This window comes from Brassica rapa, chromosome A07 (genome assembly GCF_000309985.2).
Source record: "Brassica rapa cultivar Chiifu-401-42 chromosome A07, CAAS_Brap_v3.01, whole genome shotgun sequence".
Classification (NCBI taxonomy): Eukaryota; Viridiplantae; Streptophyta; class Magnoliopsida; order Brassicales; family Brassicaceae; genus Brassica; species Brassica rapa.
Window position 1 is genome coordinate 23,377,348 of NC_024801.2, and position 15,356 is coordinate 23,392,703.

At 30.4% G+C, this 15,356-nt stretch overlaps 1 protein-coding gene across 1 annotated transcript; it reads left to right on the forward strand.

The window, feature by feature from the left end:
• Positions 1–1,236: 1,236 nt before the first annotated feature.
• LOC103831130 (protein DETOXIFICATION 9) lies at positions 1,237–3,765 on the forward strand. Its single transcript, XM_009106983.3, has 5 exons — positions 1,237–1,658; positions 1,748–2,379; positions 2,476–2,532; positions 3,001–3,239; positions 3,337–3,765. Exons 1-5 carry the CDS (start codon positions 1,428–1,430, stop codon positions 3,567–3,569), a joined length of 1,392 nt encoding a protein of 463 aa, XP_009105231.1. The 5' UTR covers positions 1,237–1,427; the 3' UTR covers positions 3,570–3,765.
• Positions 3,766–15,356: the final 11,591 nt, after the last annotated feature.

Here is a 15,356-nt window from a genome sequence, read left to right on the forward strand (position 1 = left end):
TGTCTTGGTTAATAATTATTATATGGTATAGGTTTAACATCTTATTTTTGTTTGGCCAATTTATTTAAATTGACAATTGATGGAGTTTGTTAAAGTTGTTAAAGCCGGTGGTTTATTTAAGCTGGTATAGACGTAATGTTTGGTAAACAATCTAAATTAATTAAGTGGTTTGATTTAAGTGATAAACATGGTTTATGTCAGTGGCATAAAGAGGTAAATATTGAGAAAAACTCAGGACTAAGTATAAAATGTACTTTCCTTTTAATAGATTAGATTCTTGGGTTCACCCCCTATGGTGAACCTTTAGATTCACCAATCAATAAAAAATTGTCATTTTAGATCTAGTATCTTTTAATTAAGTAAACTAAATAACTTGGCAAATTATATTATCTTTTTAAAATAAAATTTAAAAATAAATAAAAATAATATATAAAAAACAAATTCAAAAAAAAATAATGTTGTCAACAAAACACTAAACCCTAAACTCTAATACCAAACCCTAAACTCAAATCCTAAACCCTAAACCCTTGGGTAAATTCTATATCTTTGGATAAACCCTAAACCCTTGGAAAAACACTAAACATGTTGTCAACAAAACACTAAACCCTAAACTCTAATCCTAAACCCTAAACTCTAATCCTAAACCCTAAACTCTTGGGAAAATCCTAAACCCTTGGGTAAACCCTAAACTCTTAGGTAAATCCTAAACTCTTGGAAAAACACTAAATATTTGGATAAATTCTAAATTATAAATCTTAAACATTAAATTCTAAATCTTAAAAACAAATTTTTTTTTTAAATAATCTTTTTTAGAACTATTGTTATTTTTTTTATTTAATCTTTTATTTTTTATTTTAAAAGCATAATATAATTTGGCAAGTTATTTTGTTTCCTTAATTAAAAGATACTAGATCTAAAATGACAACTTTTCTATTGGTTGGTGAACCTAAAGGTTCACTCTATGGGGTGAACCTAAGAAAAAGTCATAATTAAATCAACCTGATCTTTTGTATTTAAAAACAGCTATTGACAGTTTTAAGATTTAATATATATAAAAAATATTTAATATATAAAGTTAACACACCCGTGACCATTTAACCCAAAAAACAACCAAACCAGATTAGTTTTCCACAAGACAATGCTGTTTTTTCTTCCAAATCGTTGATTTATGGTCCAATTTTGATTCCTTTTGTAAACGTTTATTTCATTACAAGTTTGACAAGCCCACGTCGATCACAAATAGAAAAATTCCAAAGATCGCGATATGAGCCTTGTTCATTAATTATTATTCTTTCCTGAAAATCCTTGGTCATTAATTATCATGTCAAATTTTTATTGAAAGCCAAACCTTAATAAGTCAAAATCATATTGGCTTTCGCTACTAGACTCCACATTTTCTAAAAGAAAAGAGAAGAAGAAAACACACAATGGAAGATCCATTACTGGTAAATTACAAGAAAGAACAAGAAGTAGATAAGATAAGATGGGAGAAGTTGAAGAAAGTGGCATCCATGGCGGCTCCCATGGTGGTCGTAAACATATCTCAAACCCTTCTTCAAGCCACTTCTACAATGATTGTCGGCCACAAAAGCGAGATCTCTCTAGCTGGAATTGCACTCGCCAGCTCCATAGCTAATGTAACCGGGTTCAGTCTCCTCGTAAGTTGAACTTGTACAAACTCATAACAGATTATCCTATTTAATCTCCTCTGATTTAATTTTATTACATACAATTATTTGAATAACAGTCTGGACTAGCGAGCGCATTAGAAACATTGTGTGGTCAAGCCTTTGGAGCTCGTCAATACGAGAAGCTCGGGTCATATACTTTCACTTCCATTATTTCTCTCCTCATCATATGTTTCCCAATCTCTCTTCTATGGATTTTCATGAAGAATCTTTTGTTATTGTTTCATCAAGACCCCGAAATAGCAGAGATAGCTTCTGTTTACTGCCTTTGGCTCATACCAGCTTTATTTGGTTACTCTGTACTTCAATCTTTGATTCGCTACTTCCAGACACAAAGCTTGATTTTTCCTATGGTTCTGTCTTCTTTAACGGTTCTGTGTTTCCACGTGCCGGTTTGTTGGATTTTGGTTTACACTTTAGGGCTTGGAACCAAAGGTGCAGCTTTATCTATAAGCCTTTCGTATTGGCTCAATGCGGTTTTCCTCTGGTTTTTCATGAGACGTTCTCAACTTTGCGATGGCAAACGCGTTTTTATATCGATGGAAGCGTTTGGTCACATGAGGACGTTCTTCTCCTTAGCGGTTCCTTCTGCGTTGATGATTTGTCTTGAATGGTCGGCTTTCGAAATTTTGATTCTTATTTCCGGAGTTTTACCCAACTCAAAGCTGGAGACATCTGTGATTTCCATGTGGTAATACGAAGTCCTAATTTTTTTGGCAACACTATAGTCTCTTTGAATCCTATGATTGTTGCGTATGACCTAATGGCTACATTTTCATTTGAACAGCGTGACATCGTCTTCTTTGCACTACAATCTAGCAACTGCGATTGGTGCGGCCGCAAGGTCAGTTTGTTTATTATATAACTTGTTTAGAAGAAGAAACAAAAAAACAGTTGCACTTAAATTTGTATGGACTTACAACTTATGAGTAGATTATAATTCTATATTTCTTTATATAGTATTGCATTATAACTCATTTTCTTCTCTCATTATATGTAGATGATAGGTGTTTTAGTCTACTTCAAATCAAATTCCATTTTAAGATCGGTAACATATCCTATTCGAGTGCTAATTTTGGGTTTTAATATCATTTTAAGGTTTAAAAATAAAGCTGATTGTCATTGAGTAGATTAACTTATGTTTCTTAACAATTACTCTATGTCACATGTGACTCCTAATAGGTATTTCATTGAAGTAAAACACATGTGAACATTAAGGGAAACGTCAATGAAATGCAAACAGAGAATCAAAGTGCTAGTCAGTTTAACTATTTATTTTATTTATTTAATTGGATTTACTTAAATGTTTTAGCACAAATGTGGCCAACGAACTAGGAGCTGGAAACCTAATCGCAGCTAAAGCGTCTGCGTTTGTTGCAATCATGATTGCGGCAGTTGAATCTTCTTCCGTAAGCGTTGCTCTGTTCATGTTAAGCAACGTTTGGGGCTACGCTTATAGTAACGTCCCTGAAGTGATTCACTACGCGGCAGAAATCACACCGGTTCTCTGCATTTCCATTGTCATGGACAGCTTGTCAGCCTCACTAACCGGTTAGAAATCCATATTCTCTTTAGTCTTTATAAACACACGAAGAAAAGATATTTTCTATATAAACGTCTTGTTTATTTTTGGTGTATGTGTTTGAAGGGGTTGTGAGAGGAAGTGGTAAGCAGAAGATTGGAGCTTATGTGAATATCGCTGCGTTTTATATCATCGGAATTCCTGTAGGATTTCTCTTCTGCTTTATACTTGACTTCAAAGTTAAAGGTCTCTGGATTGGAGTTCTTACTGGATGCACTGTGCAAACTATCACCTTGTTTCTCATTACTACATTCACAAAATGGACCAGTGAGGTAACTGAGGCCTCTAGCTCGACTTAATATGCCAATTATTGCGGTTGTGTTCCCATAAAATTATTTGTAAAGTCTCAGTTAGTACTTTTATATTTATTTTTGATTTTTTCTATCAGTAACATGCGAATTTTTTATTTGAAAAACAAATAAAACAATACAAATATATTGTAACATGTAACTGCGAAACCAAATTTAAATGTGAAAGATGTGTGATATCCGCCTCTATGAATACCTCCAAGTATGAGATAGATGTAGCATCCATTCATAAATCTATATGGGTTGAGACTTAGGTTATGAAAAACAAAAAATGTTAGATTTAAATCTAAAAAAATGTCAGATCAACATCAAACTTGTTCACCACGTCAAGAGCACATATCTGGTGGTAATATACTAGAAGCTTTTAAGAAACAGATTTACCAAATGAGATCAAAATATCTACACGACCTTTTGTTGACATATTCTCTCATTTCTTCTCCCAAGAGGGACATCTTTTTACAACTTTCTAAATAGAAGAAGTTTAGAAATTTAATATAGAGTTTGATTGTGTTTCAAAAAGAAAAAATAATTAGAGTTTGATTTGAAAAGCAACTCATAGAGTTCGTAAGATCATGCGTCTTAATTTTGTTAGACCAAAGGATCAAACAAATTGCTCTTCAAAGTTGAATGGCAGAATTGGTTCCATAGCTGCATACCTTTGAAAATTTATTCTACTATTTTTTTTGTTAGATGTTTTATCTTTTACTGCAAATTTAATTATATATACTAGCTACATACCTTTGAAAATGAATTTAAATTTACAAAACAAAACAACTCATGATATTCAGAAGGAGATAGAGGGAGTAATGGTTCGATCTCATCTCCTCTTTTTGTAAACTCTATAAGCTACAGATAATGGTGAAATCTTCTATATTATTTATACAAAAAGAATTGTTTAGTCAAACTTTCAGATCTGTAGGTGGGTCTAATTCCAACTCATAGTCCTATAGCCATATTTTCTGTTTAGAGCATGATTAATTTATACTGTACAATATGTAAGTATAGATCCTAACCCTAATTTCTGGATATAATTTGAGTTTCATCAGCTATGGCCCGTAGTCAGAAAGGAAATATGACCTAAAAATTAGAGTGATTAAGGGATAAGGAAAAGAATGTTAGGGTTATTGTGGCTTTAATGAGATCATTGGTGATGGATGCAAGGAGAATGTAGCCAATAGAAGGATGAAAAAGTTAAAGAGGGAACAAAGAATCTGAGTGAAACAGTTGCTTAATTCTTATCTTATGCCTCTTCACGATAAGCATCTTCGTACTTGTCGCTTCCCTATAGCTTCTTCCTTATTCTCCTTTACTTTTTCAACCCTATCTCCATTCCTTTTCTATCATTCCACTATTCCCCACTCACACCATTCTTTTATTATATTTAATATTTGCAATTATGTTCACAATTACACATTTACATGTATATACACACACATATATCTTACAGTTAATTGTCGTTTTACAACTATGTTATATATCTACTAATAATAGGAATCCCAATTAATTCTAAAGGTTGTGAATCCACTTATGTTGAAAGGTTGTGTCTTTTGAAAAAGAAGTGTAAAGGGTTGTGTCTTTTCGAAAAGTTCTATGTTGTAAGGTTGTGTCTTTTCCAATTAATTCCAAAGGTTGCGAATCCACTTATGTTGAAAGGTTGTGTCTTTTGAAAAAGAACTGTAAAGGGTTATGTCTTTTCGAAAAGTTCTATGTTGTAAGGTTCTGTCTTTTCCAATTAATTCCTAAGGTTGTGAATCCACTTATGTTGAAAGGTTGTGTCTTTTGAAAAAGAAATGTAAAAGGTTGTGTCTTTTCTAAAAGTTCTATGTTGTAAGGTTGTGTCTTTTCCAATTAATTCCTAAGATTGTGAACTTCAGTTATGTTGAAAGGTTGTGTCTTTTGAAAAATATGTGTAGAGGGTTGTGTCTTTTCTAAAAGTTCTATGCTGTAAGGTTGTGTCCTTCTAAAAATTGTCTAAAAGTTGTGACTATTCATACAATTTTTAAACACAACAATTTTAAGCGAAATGATAAAATATATAGACTTAAAAAGACATAAGATAAAGATGCAATTTTTAAAGTCAAAAGTGATAATAAACAAAACAATATAATATATGTTGAAAATATAAATTAAGAAAATACAATTTAAAAATAAAATCAGTTATAAACGAAAAGGTACCTTGAATGGTTATAAACGATAATGTACCTTAAACAGTCATGAGCATAATTAAAATGAAAAGACATGTCCCTATGAATTAATTGGGTTTGCCAACCATTTAAATGAATCATTGCAATTGTTTGGATGAACATTTACAACTGTTTAATTGAACTGTTACGACCTTACATGATTAATCATTGTAAGTTTTGATCTTCAACCATTGCAACATTTAGTTACCTTACATGATTAACCATTGTAAGTTTTGATCTTCAACCATTGCAACATTTAGTTACGAATCATTGTAATTCTATTAACCATTGCAATAGTTGGTGGTTAAGCATTGCAATCTTTGGTCTTCTACATATAGTAGTTGTGAACAATGAAAAAATCAAACAACAAAAAAATATCAGAACAAATAAAAAATAGATAAAAAGGAGAAAGATTCACTGCTCCAAAGGATCATAAAATATTTTTATAGGATAAGACAAATAAATTTATCTTTTCTTTTAAGCAAATATACAAAAGATATAAACAAAGTTTCCAAGTTTTATATGTGTTTGCTCCAAAATATTTTAGCAAAAATCTTTTTACTCTTCAAATGCTAATCAATTATGGTTCAGAAATGCATGTGTGGCAAAAGATTTATTAGAAGGAGATGAAGAGTGGCATGATACAATTAAAAGGCATCAATTTGGGACACACGAAATCAATTTGTATTTACCAATCATATTATTAATTTACTGGAAAGTTACAAATTCATTACAATTATGAAATTCATATTGAAAATAATCTCCTGAAGACATAGAGTTCCAGCAGAAAAATCGGTGAATTTTTTTTTACAACAAACCCGTGGTTCATTTCCAAATGATAATTAATAATGGTGTTTTATTATTTTCTAAAACAACAAATTTCTATATCTATAATCGTTAACAATTCTATTTCTTCAACCTTAAAAAGTTTATAAACATTAAAAAGTTGGTGTTTACAGTTATAATAAAAATGGCATTACTAAAATGATTCTTAAGATCAGTTACAAAAAACAGATTCTTAAGATACATAAATTAAGATAGTAAGAATATGTGTTCTAAAGATGAAGAGTTATTGTGTCTCACACAAATGCACCAAGTGCTGTTGAATCTATGTACCAGAAGATAAGAAAATAAATAGTGCTTGTTAAGAAATGAAGATGATGATGGAATTGAGGTTTATGGTAAATGTTAAAAATTATATTTGATCAAAAAAGTAAACGTTAATATATTAATCTAAGAGGTGTGTGCATGCTTAAAAAATACGAATGAGGAGTTGCAAGTTAAAGAGACAGTTACAAACTTAACTTCTCTTTAATTTGTAACCTTCATTTTGTTATTAAATATTTTTTATTTAACATTACTTGTCGAAAACTAAACTGTCAAAAAGTTTAGTCAATACTTTATTGTAGTCTAATAATCACATCTCTGTAATCTCTGAGAATATTTTCTAAAAGTGTCTAAAATGTATATTTTCTCTAAATAAATATTAAAGTTGTGATTTTCATCATATTGTATCTTTCATCTTAAAAATGACATTATTTAAAAAATGTTATCAAAATATATAAGTATATATCTATTCATCTTAACAATATGTTTTTCATTTTAAGAATTATGTTCGTGTAGAAGAAGTAGTCAAGTGTATAAGGATGTATCTTTTCATCTTAAACATTGCTTTTATTAAAAATAAATTATCAAAATGTCAAAAAGTGTATATTTTCTCTAAATAAATGTCAAAAGTTACAATTTTTCATCTTAAATACATTTTTTAAAAATGTTGTCAAAAATATATGAATATGTATCTTCTCTTTTATATAAAATGTGGCATATTTTTTCTAAAATAAATTCTCGTGCGATATCGCACGGGTTTCCTTTCCTAGTACTAAATAGAGTAATATTGTAAGAAATCATTAAAACATATTTTTTTCTTAAAACTAGCACATATAAGAAAAAAATATAGAATATCATTTATTAGTTAAACACTTTTTATTTTATATTTGAGTTTAAAACTTTTTTTAACATCAAACGACTGATATTATTAAAAGCTTGATAATAGGAACAACCAATGTAATAAAAATCTTTATGATAAACTTTTGATATCTTATCTAATGATCAATATGTTGTTTGTTTTCAGAATGTAGATGATAAACAACAGAGAAGTATACAAATCTTTTCTTCAGTCTTGATATGTCTTGATATCTCTTTTAACTCTCTAGACCAATTTGACAATGTTTTTTGTTCTTGTATCATCGAAATTATGTCTTTGCCGCAATCAGTTCCAAAGTGTTGGCACATCAATATTTGCAGCATATATTCCATAACCCCAAAAAAAACTCAAGGTCTACATGTATAGAGATTATTGATTAGTGTTTAAGCTAGCATTTTAGAAATTAGTCATTTAATCCTTTAATAAATACTATTCTAAGATTTTTTTTCATTTATATGCTACGTTGTCATAAATATTTTTATATGCTATCTAAGAGATTTTTCCACGTAGAGAAATGTCACATTTCGACCCTACTCTTTTCAAATTTATATTTGCTAGTTTTTTTGGGAACTAAGTCTATTATATTCTCAAGGTTGAGTGGTTTTTGTTTTGGTTTAACAATAAATACGATTAAGAGAACTAAGTAGAGCCAGTTACCTTTGTTTCTTACACATGTAGTTCTATCATTCAGCTATATAACAATTACTTTTAGTTGGTTCTAAAAATTCAATGTAAATATTTATCGACAGACTTGTGGCTTTGGTCAAGCATAAGCATAGGACAGAGCAAAGTATCCATAATATTTGATACGTTTATATTCGAACTAAAAACTCGGATATTCGTAACTCTACGAAACAAAATAAATACTTTTATATGCAATATATGTTAAAAACAACATGAATTACAAATACTATTATTTCTAGGAAAATATATTCAGTCGGATCCATTATATATATATATGTAAATCATAGTTATCATATTTAATGTAAGTTTACAATATGTTTAATTATTAAATTGATTATTTTAGCTATGGGGATTTTAATATGTACCAAATTATTATTATGTTATATTATATATTTATTTTTTAATTTTTATTTTATTTATACGATTGAATTAGATATCCAGTAAAATATAAAATTTTTTAATATCCAAACACTGAATATTCAGATAAATATGAATCAGATCGAATCGAAAAATAAATTGATTATTCAGATAAAATATCGGATTTGATTTACGAATATTTACAAAAACTTAGATATATGACTCGTGTCTATTACTCAAGCCAGCATCGCACATGTAATCTTATTATCTCTACAGAAATCTAGAAACAATTCTGCCTGAGTGAAGAATATATAAATGTATGTATCTAAAAAGAAAACAGATAAAAGTATACTCCTTGATTAGATGCAGTGCATTAACCTTTTTGTGACTGTACGCCAATTGTGTACCCAAATTCACGGTCTTTTGTCCCAAGTAAAGATATGATTGGATATAGCAGCTTTTTTTATTGTTTTGCCAATTACAACGCGACGCATGGTTCATGGACGTAACAGACACCATTAATAAATATTAAATAATAACTAAACTAGTTGCTGCGCTGATAAAAAAAAAGTTAGGTTTATACGGGAAAAATGTCGAAAATATATTAAGTCTGTATAATTAGTCGCGTAGTATGCAAAGTTTATTATTCGTCAAATAATTACGAAGTTTGCATTGACTGAGTTATTTTAAATATGAACATAGTTAACGTGAATTATATTTTTCTTATTCTTCATGTATAGTTTACAAGATCGAAAATCCCAAGTTCCTTCACTAACACTAGATCTCCAACTTCGTTTCTCAAAAATTACAACTGTTGAACAATAGAGTTCATATAAATTAAGTTCTCATAAAAATTAATCTTTACCCAAATATATCCTGAAGTCCTGATCTCGAGCTAATAAGGGAGAGAGAAGAGATCGAGTTAGGTGTTGGTGAGAGGCACAGGGAAGTTGGCACTGTTCATAACGGCCATATATGGCACTGTTCATGTTGCCTATCCCTAATCTAAAATAGCTCAGCCAAAGTAAATTTTGTGATTTATTTAGGACTAGGATATTAGGCAGATTGGCCAAGTTTAAAGAAAATTTTAATCATTTTTTGTGCTTAATTTGAGATGCTTGTTACGAAGAAGATCTCTATTGGAAACACATATACACACACATTATAATATAAATGTACCCTTTTAGGTAAAGATTAATTTTTTCAGTGACAAAAAAAAAGAAGGTAAAGATTAATTTTTTTTCTTTTGGGTAAACCTAAAGATTAATTTTACGGAGCAATAATTTAAATTTGATATCTTAGGGTTCTTCAACTCTCGTTCAGTCATTCGGTGAGCCCAAGTGTTCCCTGGAATATAGCTTTGAAGACTCTAGAGTTGGTTTCCATCCACAGAATCTCAACTTATCGTAGTGACAAAGTGACAAGACTTTTATGCTTCATCTTTCACTTGAAACCATGTTTTTGCATTAAAATTATTTAAATCCGGTTCTCTTTTGTATTTCTAAAGTTCTGTGTGTGGATTTGGCACTTATATATAGAAAAAAGCGTGTAATAACATAAGGCTGGAATTGGATATTTCGCATGGTGATAAGGTTCAAGATTTTTTGAATAAGTTATTTAACGAAAATTTTAAAAGATAAAGTTAAACAAAAATCAAATGTTGAACTGTTGAAGTGGAAGCGACTCTTGCAGTAATACAAAAGAGAACTAGGCTAGTTCCTGCGTCGTTCACTGGTCTGTAAAGTTTGGTCGTCGGTCAAAAAGAAACAACTGATAATAGTATTATACTAATACTTTTTTTTTTGTAACACAATAGTATTATAATACTATAAATGGATTCTCGAACATGATGCAAATCACCTGTAGTTTTGGTGGCTTTAAATCAGTTGAGAAACTATGACCAACCAATTACTTTCGAAAGGTGTAATGGAATTAAACTAGGGATGGTCGATGTGATTGAGACTAATTTCTCAATGTGGAATGTGACAAAAAGATCTGTCTCCAGAAACCTCCAACCAACTAGCATGCTTATTAGCCTTTCTTAGGCATACGGAATTTAGACATAAAATTCTTACTAGTACGTGCGCATGTAGAGGAACCTTCAATGGTGCCAACTACCAAGACTATGATATCTCCGTTCCCAAATACAAAGATTAATCATATAAAAGTTGAAGTACCAATGTGCACAAAAAAAGAAGTACCAACAAATATAGACAAACACGGAAACTATTATGAATAAGTTCTTAAATAATTCATAACTTTTTACCTGTATTTATTTTGCAATTGTATATTAGCTTTTGTTTGTTATAGATGAAGGGGCTGAACTGATAATTTTAGCCTCCCGTACTATAGTATCGTACAAGGTTAACAATAATATTTTTAAATTTTAGCATACTATTTATATTTGTAAGATAAATATTTTATATATTTGTATACTTGTACATAGACATTTGGTTTGTAAGATTCTCTCCAATATTTTAACATGTGACAAGATTTGTTTGGCTAATGTGATAGAAGTATGAAATGTTTATAGGGAACCCTAAAACTTTGATCAAATTTAGATTTAGTCCAACTCAATAATTGGATTATTTACATGTACTTATGTAAAACTAATATTATATTCACTATGTGCTATCTTTTTTTATTATTGCTCTCGATATAAACAATTTTTTTGTTGTTCAAGAATCAAAGATAAATTTATATATGGTGTTATCAAAGTTTTCTCTTCAAATTACCTAGCTAAAATAGTATTATATAAATGTTGGTATTATAAAATGTAATGTTGGATCGATTTTGAACGACGATTATATCAAACTGTTTGTGGTTTAGTGGTTATATAAAGATGTTAATTCCTTTGTGTTTTGAATTCAAACCTTCTCTAATACGGTGTTCTATTTTTTTTAATTCGGATTTCCATAATTGATTATAAATCTAAAATATATTATGAGCCTAAGATTTAGAATTCGTACATTATTTAAGAAGTTGGTTGTATAAAATGTGATGTTGGATCGTTTTCCCAGCGGCATGTAGTTGATGATAAGGGATCAATACCGATCAGTGCTATTGTATAAAGGTTAGACTGATTTCTACAGTTACATATACTGTTACTGGAGTTCAGCAAGCCTTCATGGTTATGCCTTGACGTGATGCAAGCTTCACGAATTAGCCAAGATTTTAAACGAACGCCTTGGTAAGTTTTTTACATCTTTGGATCATGTTGTCCAGGGGCGGACCTAGGTGAGCACTAGGTGTGGCAAGAGGACCTAGGTGAGCACTAGGTGTGGCAAGAGGACCTAGGTGAGCACTAGGTGAGGCAAGAGCCACATACAAAATTTTAAATTTTCATTAGTTGTATTGTAAATTGAGGAACTCAAAGGGCTTAATCAATCTCCTATGCCCCATTCTTTTTCGATTGAAATTTTTGTTAATTACTATGGTGTGCCCCATGTTGCAATGCTTACTAGATCCTCCCTGGTTGTCCGCCATCCAAGATCAAAATAATTTATAGGATTTGAAGAAACATTTGTTGTGTATCTTTTTCCAAGGCATTGGTTAAAAATAAGGATAAGAGCGAATTATAATGGTGGAGGTTTTTTACTCATTTTTGATGGATTTAAGAATGGCAATTGTAATGGCCATATTAATAGTTAGATTTTTTGATTAATTTTGACGAATCCATCAAAAGTCTATCAAAAACGTTGGTTAGTTATATTCGATTCAAATTTCTTTTGGAAATACCAAAAGATTATGACAGTTTAATGTGATCCATCATAAAAGTTTTTCCGATTATGTTTCTATTAGTATACCGTCAGAATTGTATTAGAAAACTTTGACGACATCTCATAAATTCAATCGGTTTTACCATTCTTTTTTTTTTAATGAAGACTTGTTTTTTTGAATGAGTTGTAATGAAGACTTTACAAAACTTGAAACCATCGAAATGGACAATCGAATAAATTGAAGACTTGCTGAATTCCAAAAAAACGTAAATATATTTAACTTTTCATGTGAAGATAAGATCATCTTCCAGATTATCTGTCTACACAAAACCGTAAATATATATAATCTTAGCGAAATGAAATTTTCGTATTGATAGAAAAAGCATCTCCAGTACCTTACCTTGTCAATTGATTGATGGTCTCATAGGGACTTAAGAAAATATAGAATTTGAGAAAATTTACCAAAAGAAGTATCGGAGAAAATAATTGTGCGAATGGGCTTCATGTCTTTATTCTATTTTGGGTGGGTATCTTTTAAAGATTTGATCTTCTACTTTTCTGAAAACCTAGATATATATGATTATCTTCTTCGTCGTCTTATACACAGTAACACAAAGTTTGTTTCTTCTAGAGTTTCAAATACCGTACCTGCATAGTTATACTATCTTTGTTTTTCGATTACCTTTTTTTAATATTTATCCTTATATCGAAATTTAAAAGGTGGCATCCTTATATATCATCTAGTGACCCAAATCATGAGATCATTTAATTACGAAAAAACGTGTAGTGTTTATTGTATTTGTATTTTTAACCCCATAAAATATTTATGGACAAAAAGAATTATGTAAACTAGGAAAACAATAACTATACTCTTTGTGTGAATTTTAACTGGTTGGCAAGAAAATATTAATACAGAACGACGAAAGAGATGTATTTAAAACAATATCGAAGGTCATAGTATAATCATTTCCTCAGTAGATCACAGTAAATTATAGGAGAGGAGAGTAACAAAACGACTTACATACGATTTATATCGGATCACTTTTAATAAACCTACGTCCACGTTTCACCATTACTGATTTCATTATATTAGAATTCAGACTTCTTAAAAAAAATTCGGACTTACCAGAATTCTCTCTTTTTTTGTTTCTCCCTCTACAACAGTAATAAACAGTGACAACAATATAAGGAGAAACCAATCATAGGTCTAAAAATGTAGTACGGATCGAAGGTGTAAGTGGACATTGACAATGTTTGGTACGTTGGTCAGTTGTTTAGATTGTGGAAACAACTATGTTATGTATCCTAAATCTATATAATAAAAAATACTTAAGGCAAAGAACGTGTAGTTTCATCAGGGATGCTAATTCTGACGAAGAGAAATCAGAAACATGTTAGTTTACAAAAAAAAAAAAGAAATCAGAAACATGATGGGGGACCTAATACAACAATGGCTTGTGCATGAGCAATCTCACTCTGTTTTTAATACCTAGGCTTGAACTTGTTTTTATTCATTTTGCCAAGGTAACTCCTAGCCTGATCTAAATTATTGTAACTTGTTACAAACTCTTTCCGTCTCTTTTATAGAATTCATATATTTGGCACACACAAAAAACGTCTAATAACTTTATGTATTGATATATTTTAGATTAATAATCTAATGTTCGGCCTTAAAAATTATGTTATTTGCACTCTAGCGTTGCAGGCCGTCTTAAGTAGGGGACAAACACTGTGACCGTCTAGGGTCTGATCCGATGTCCCTCTTTTTTAATTGTTAGGGATCTGGTTTTTAAAAAAATATATGTTGAAAATATATATAAGGCGCAAAAATATTTTATATAAATGTATATATTTGCTTATAATATTATTATCTTTAAATGGATATTAGGTTTAAGGGTCAAAAAAAAAATTGTACTATGGACCTATAAAATTCTTGAGCCGGCACTGTCTTGTTGTGATTATGGCTATTTATTTTTTTTGTCAAACAATCAAGGCTATTAATGTTTTAGAGTTCGGTTTTAAACGCTAGTTGATCCTAGGTGAAAATTGTAATTTCTTAGAAGAACAAATTCTTTTGTTTGTTTTTTTATTTCTTTTGGCCGTTCCTGGCCCTTTGATGTGATTTTCCATCAATGATTCAGTATATAATGCGAGTTTGACGTCATACGTTTTCCATAAAGATATCGCTGACTATTTTCATCCCAAAGAGGTAATTAATCTTGCAAAACAGGTAGACAGTTCCAGAAAAGTGGACTAAGAATAATTTTCTACTGTTGACAAGCATAGATTCGAAAATCCGTATATACCAAAGGAACCTAAATAATTACAATATTATTCCAAACTTGTTGAAACAAAATGTTCGATGAAATTGGAGAAGAGAAATCATCTCGCTGCTCTATGTACGTCTATAAATAGTGGCTTCAAGAATACTCATCATCATCTCATCACCAACCTTCTGGTACTTCTCTAACCCCATACATACATCTAATCATATAGTTCTCCAATATATAAAAAGATGTTGAGCTAAAACTACAATGATCACCAAACTTGGTATTTTTATCAAGATCTTGATAGTCGCTAGAGGTATTTATTATTCATCTTTTATAGCATTTAGTGATCTTTTCAATCAGGATTCTGTAGTCGACCTTTAACGTTTGGTAGGCGTTGATAGTGTTGACAGAAGATAGAGAGCACAGATGATGAGATGCAATTTGGAGCAGCTTGTATGCATCGTACTCCTTTGTGCTCTCTAGTCTTCTGTCATCACTCGTTACTTGCCTTAACCCACCGTATATATAACCTATTTTTTTATTCATGACTTAATTACTATTTGAAACTATAAAGAATACAC

Excerpts from the sequence above, each read along its gene's own strand:
- LOC103831130 (XM_009106983.3), top strand. The coding sequence starts at position 1,428 with ATGGAAGATCCATTACTGGTAAATTACAAGAAAGAACAAGAAGTAGAT. Across the intron at positions 1,659-1,747 it reads TAACCGGGTTCAGTCTCCTC|TCTGGACTAGCGAGCGCATT; the intron begins GTAAGTTGAACT and ends TTTGAATAACAG. Across the intron at positions 3,240-3,336 it reads CTTGTCAGCCTCACTAACCG|GGGTTGTGAGAGGAAGTGGT; the intron begins GTTAGAAATCCA and ends ATGTGTTTGAAG.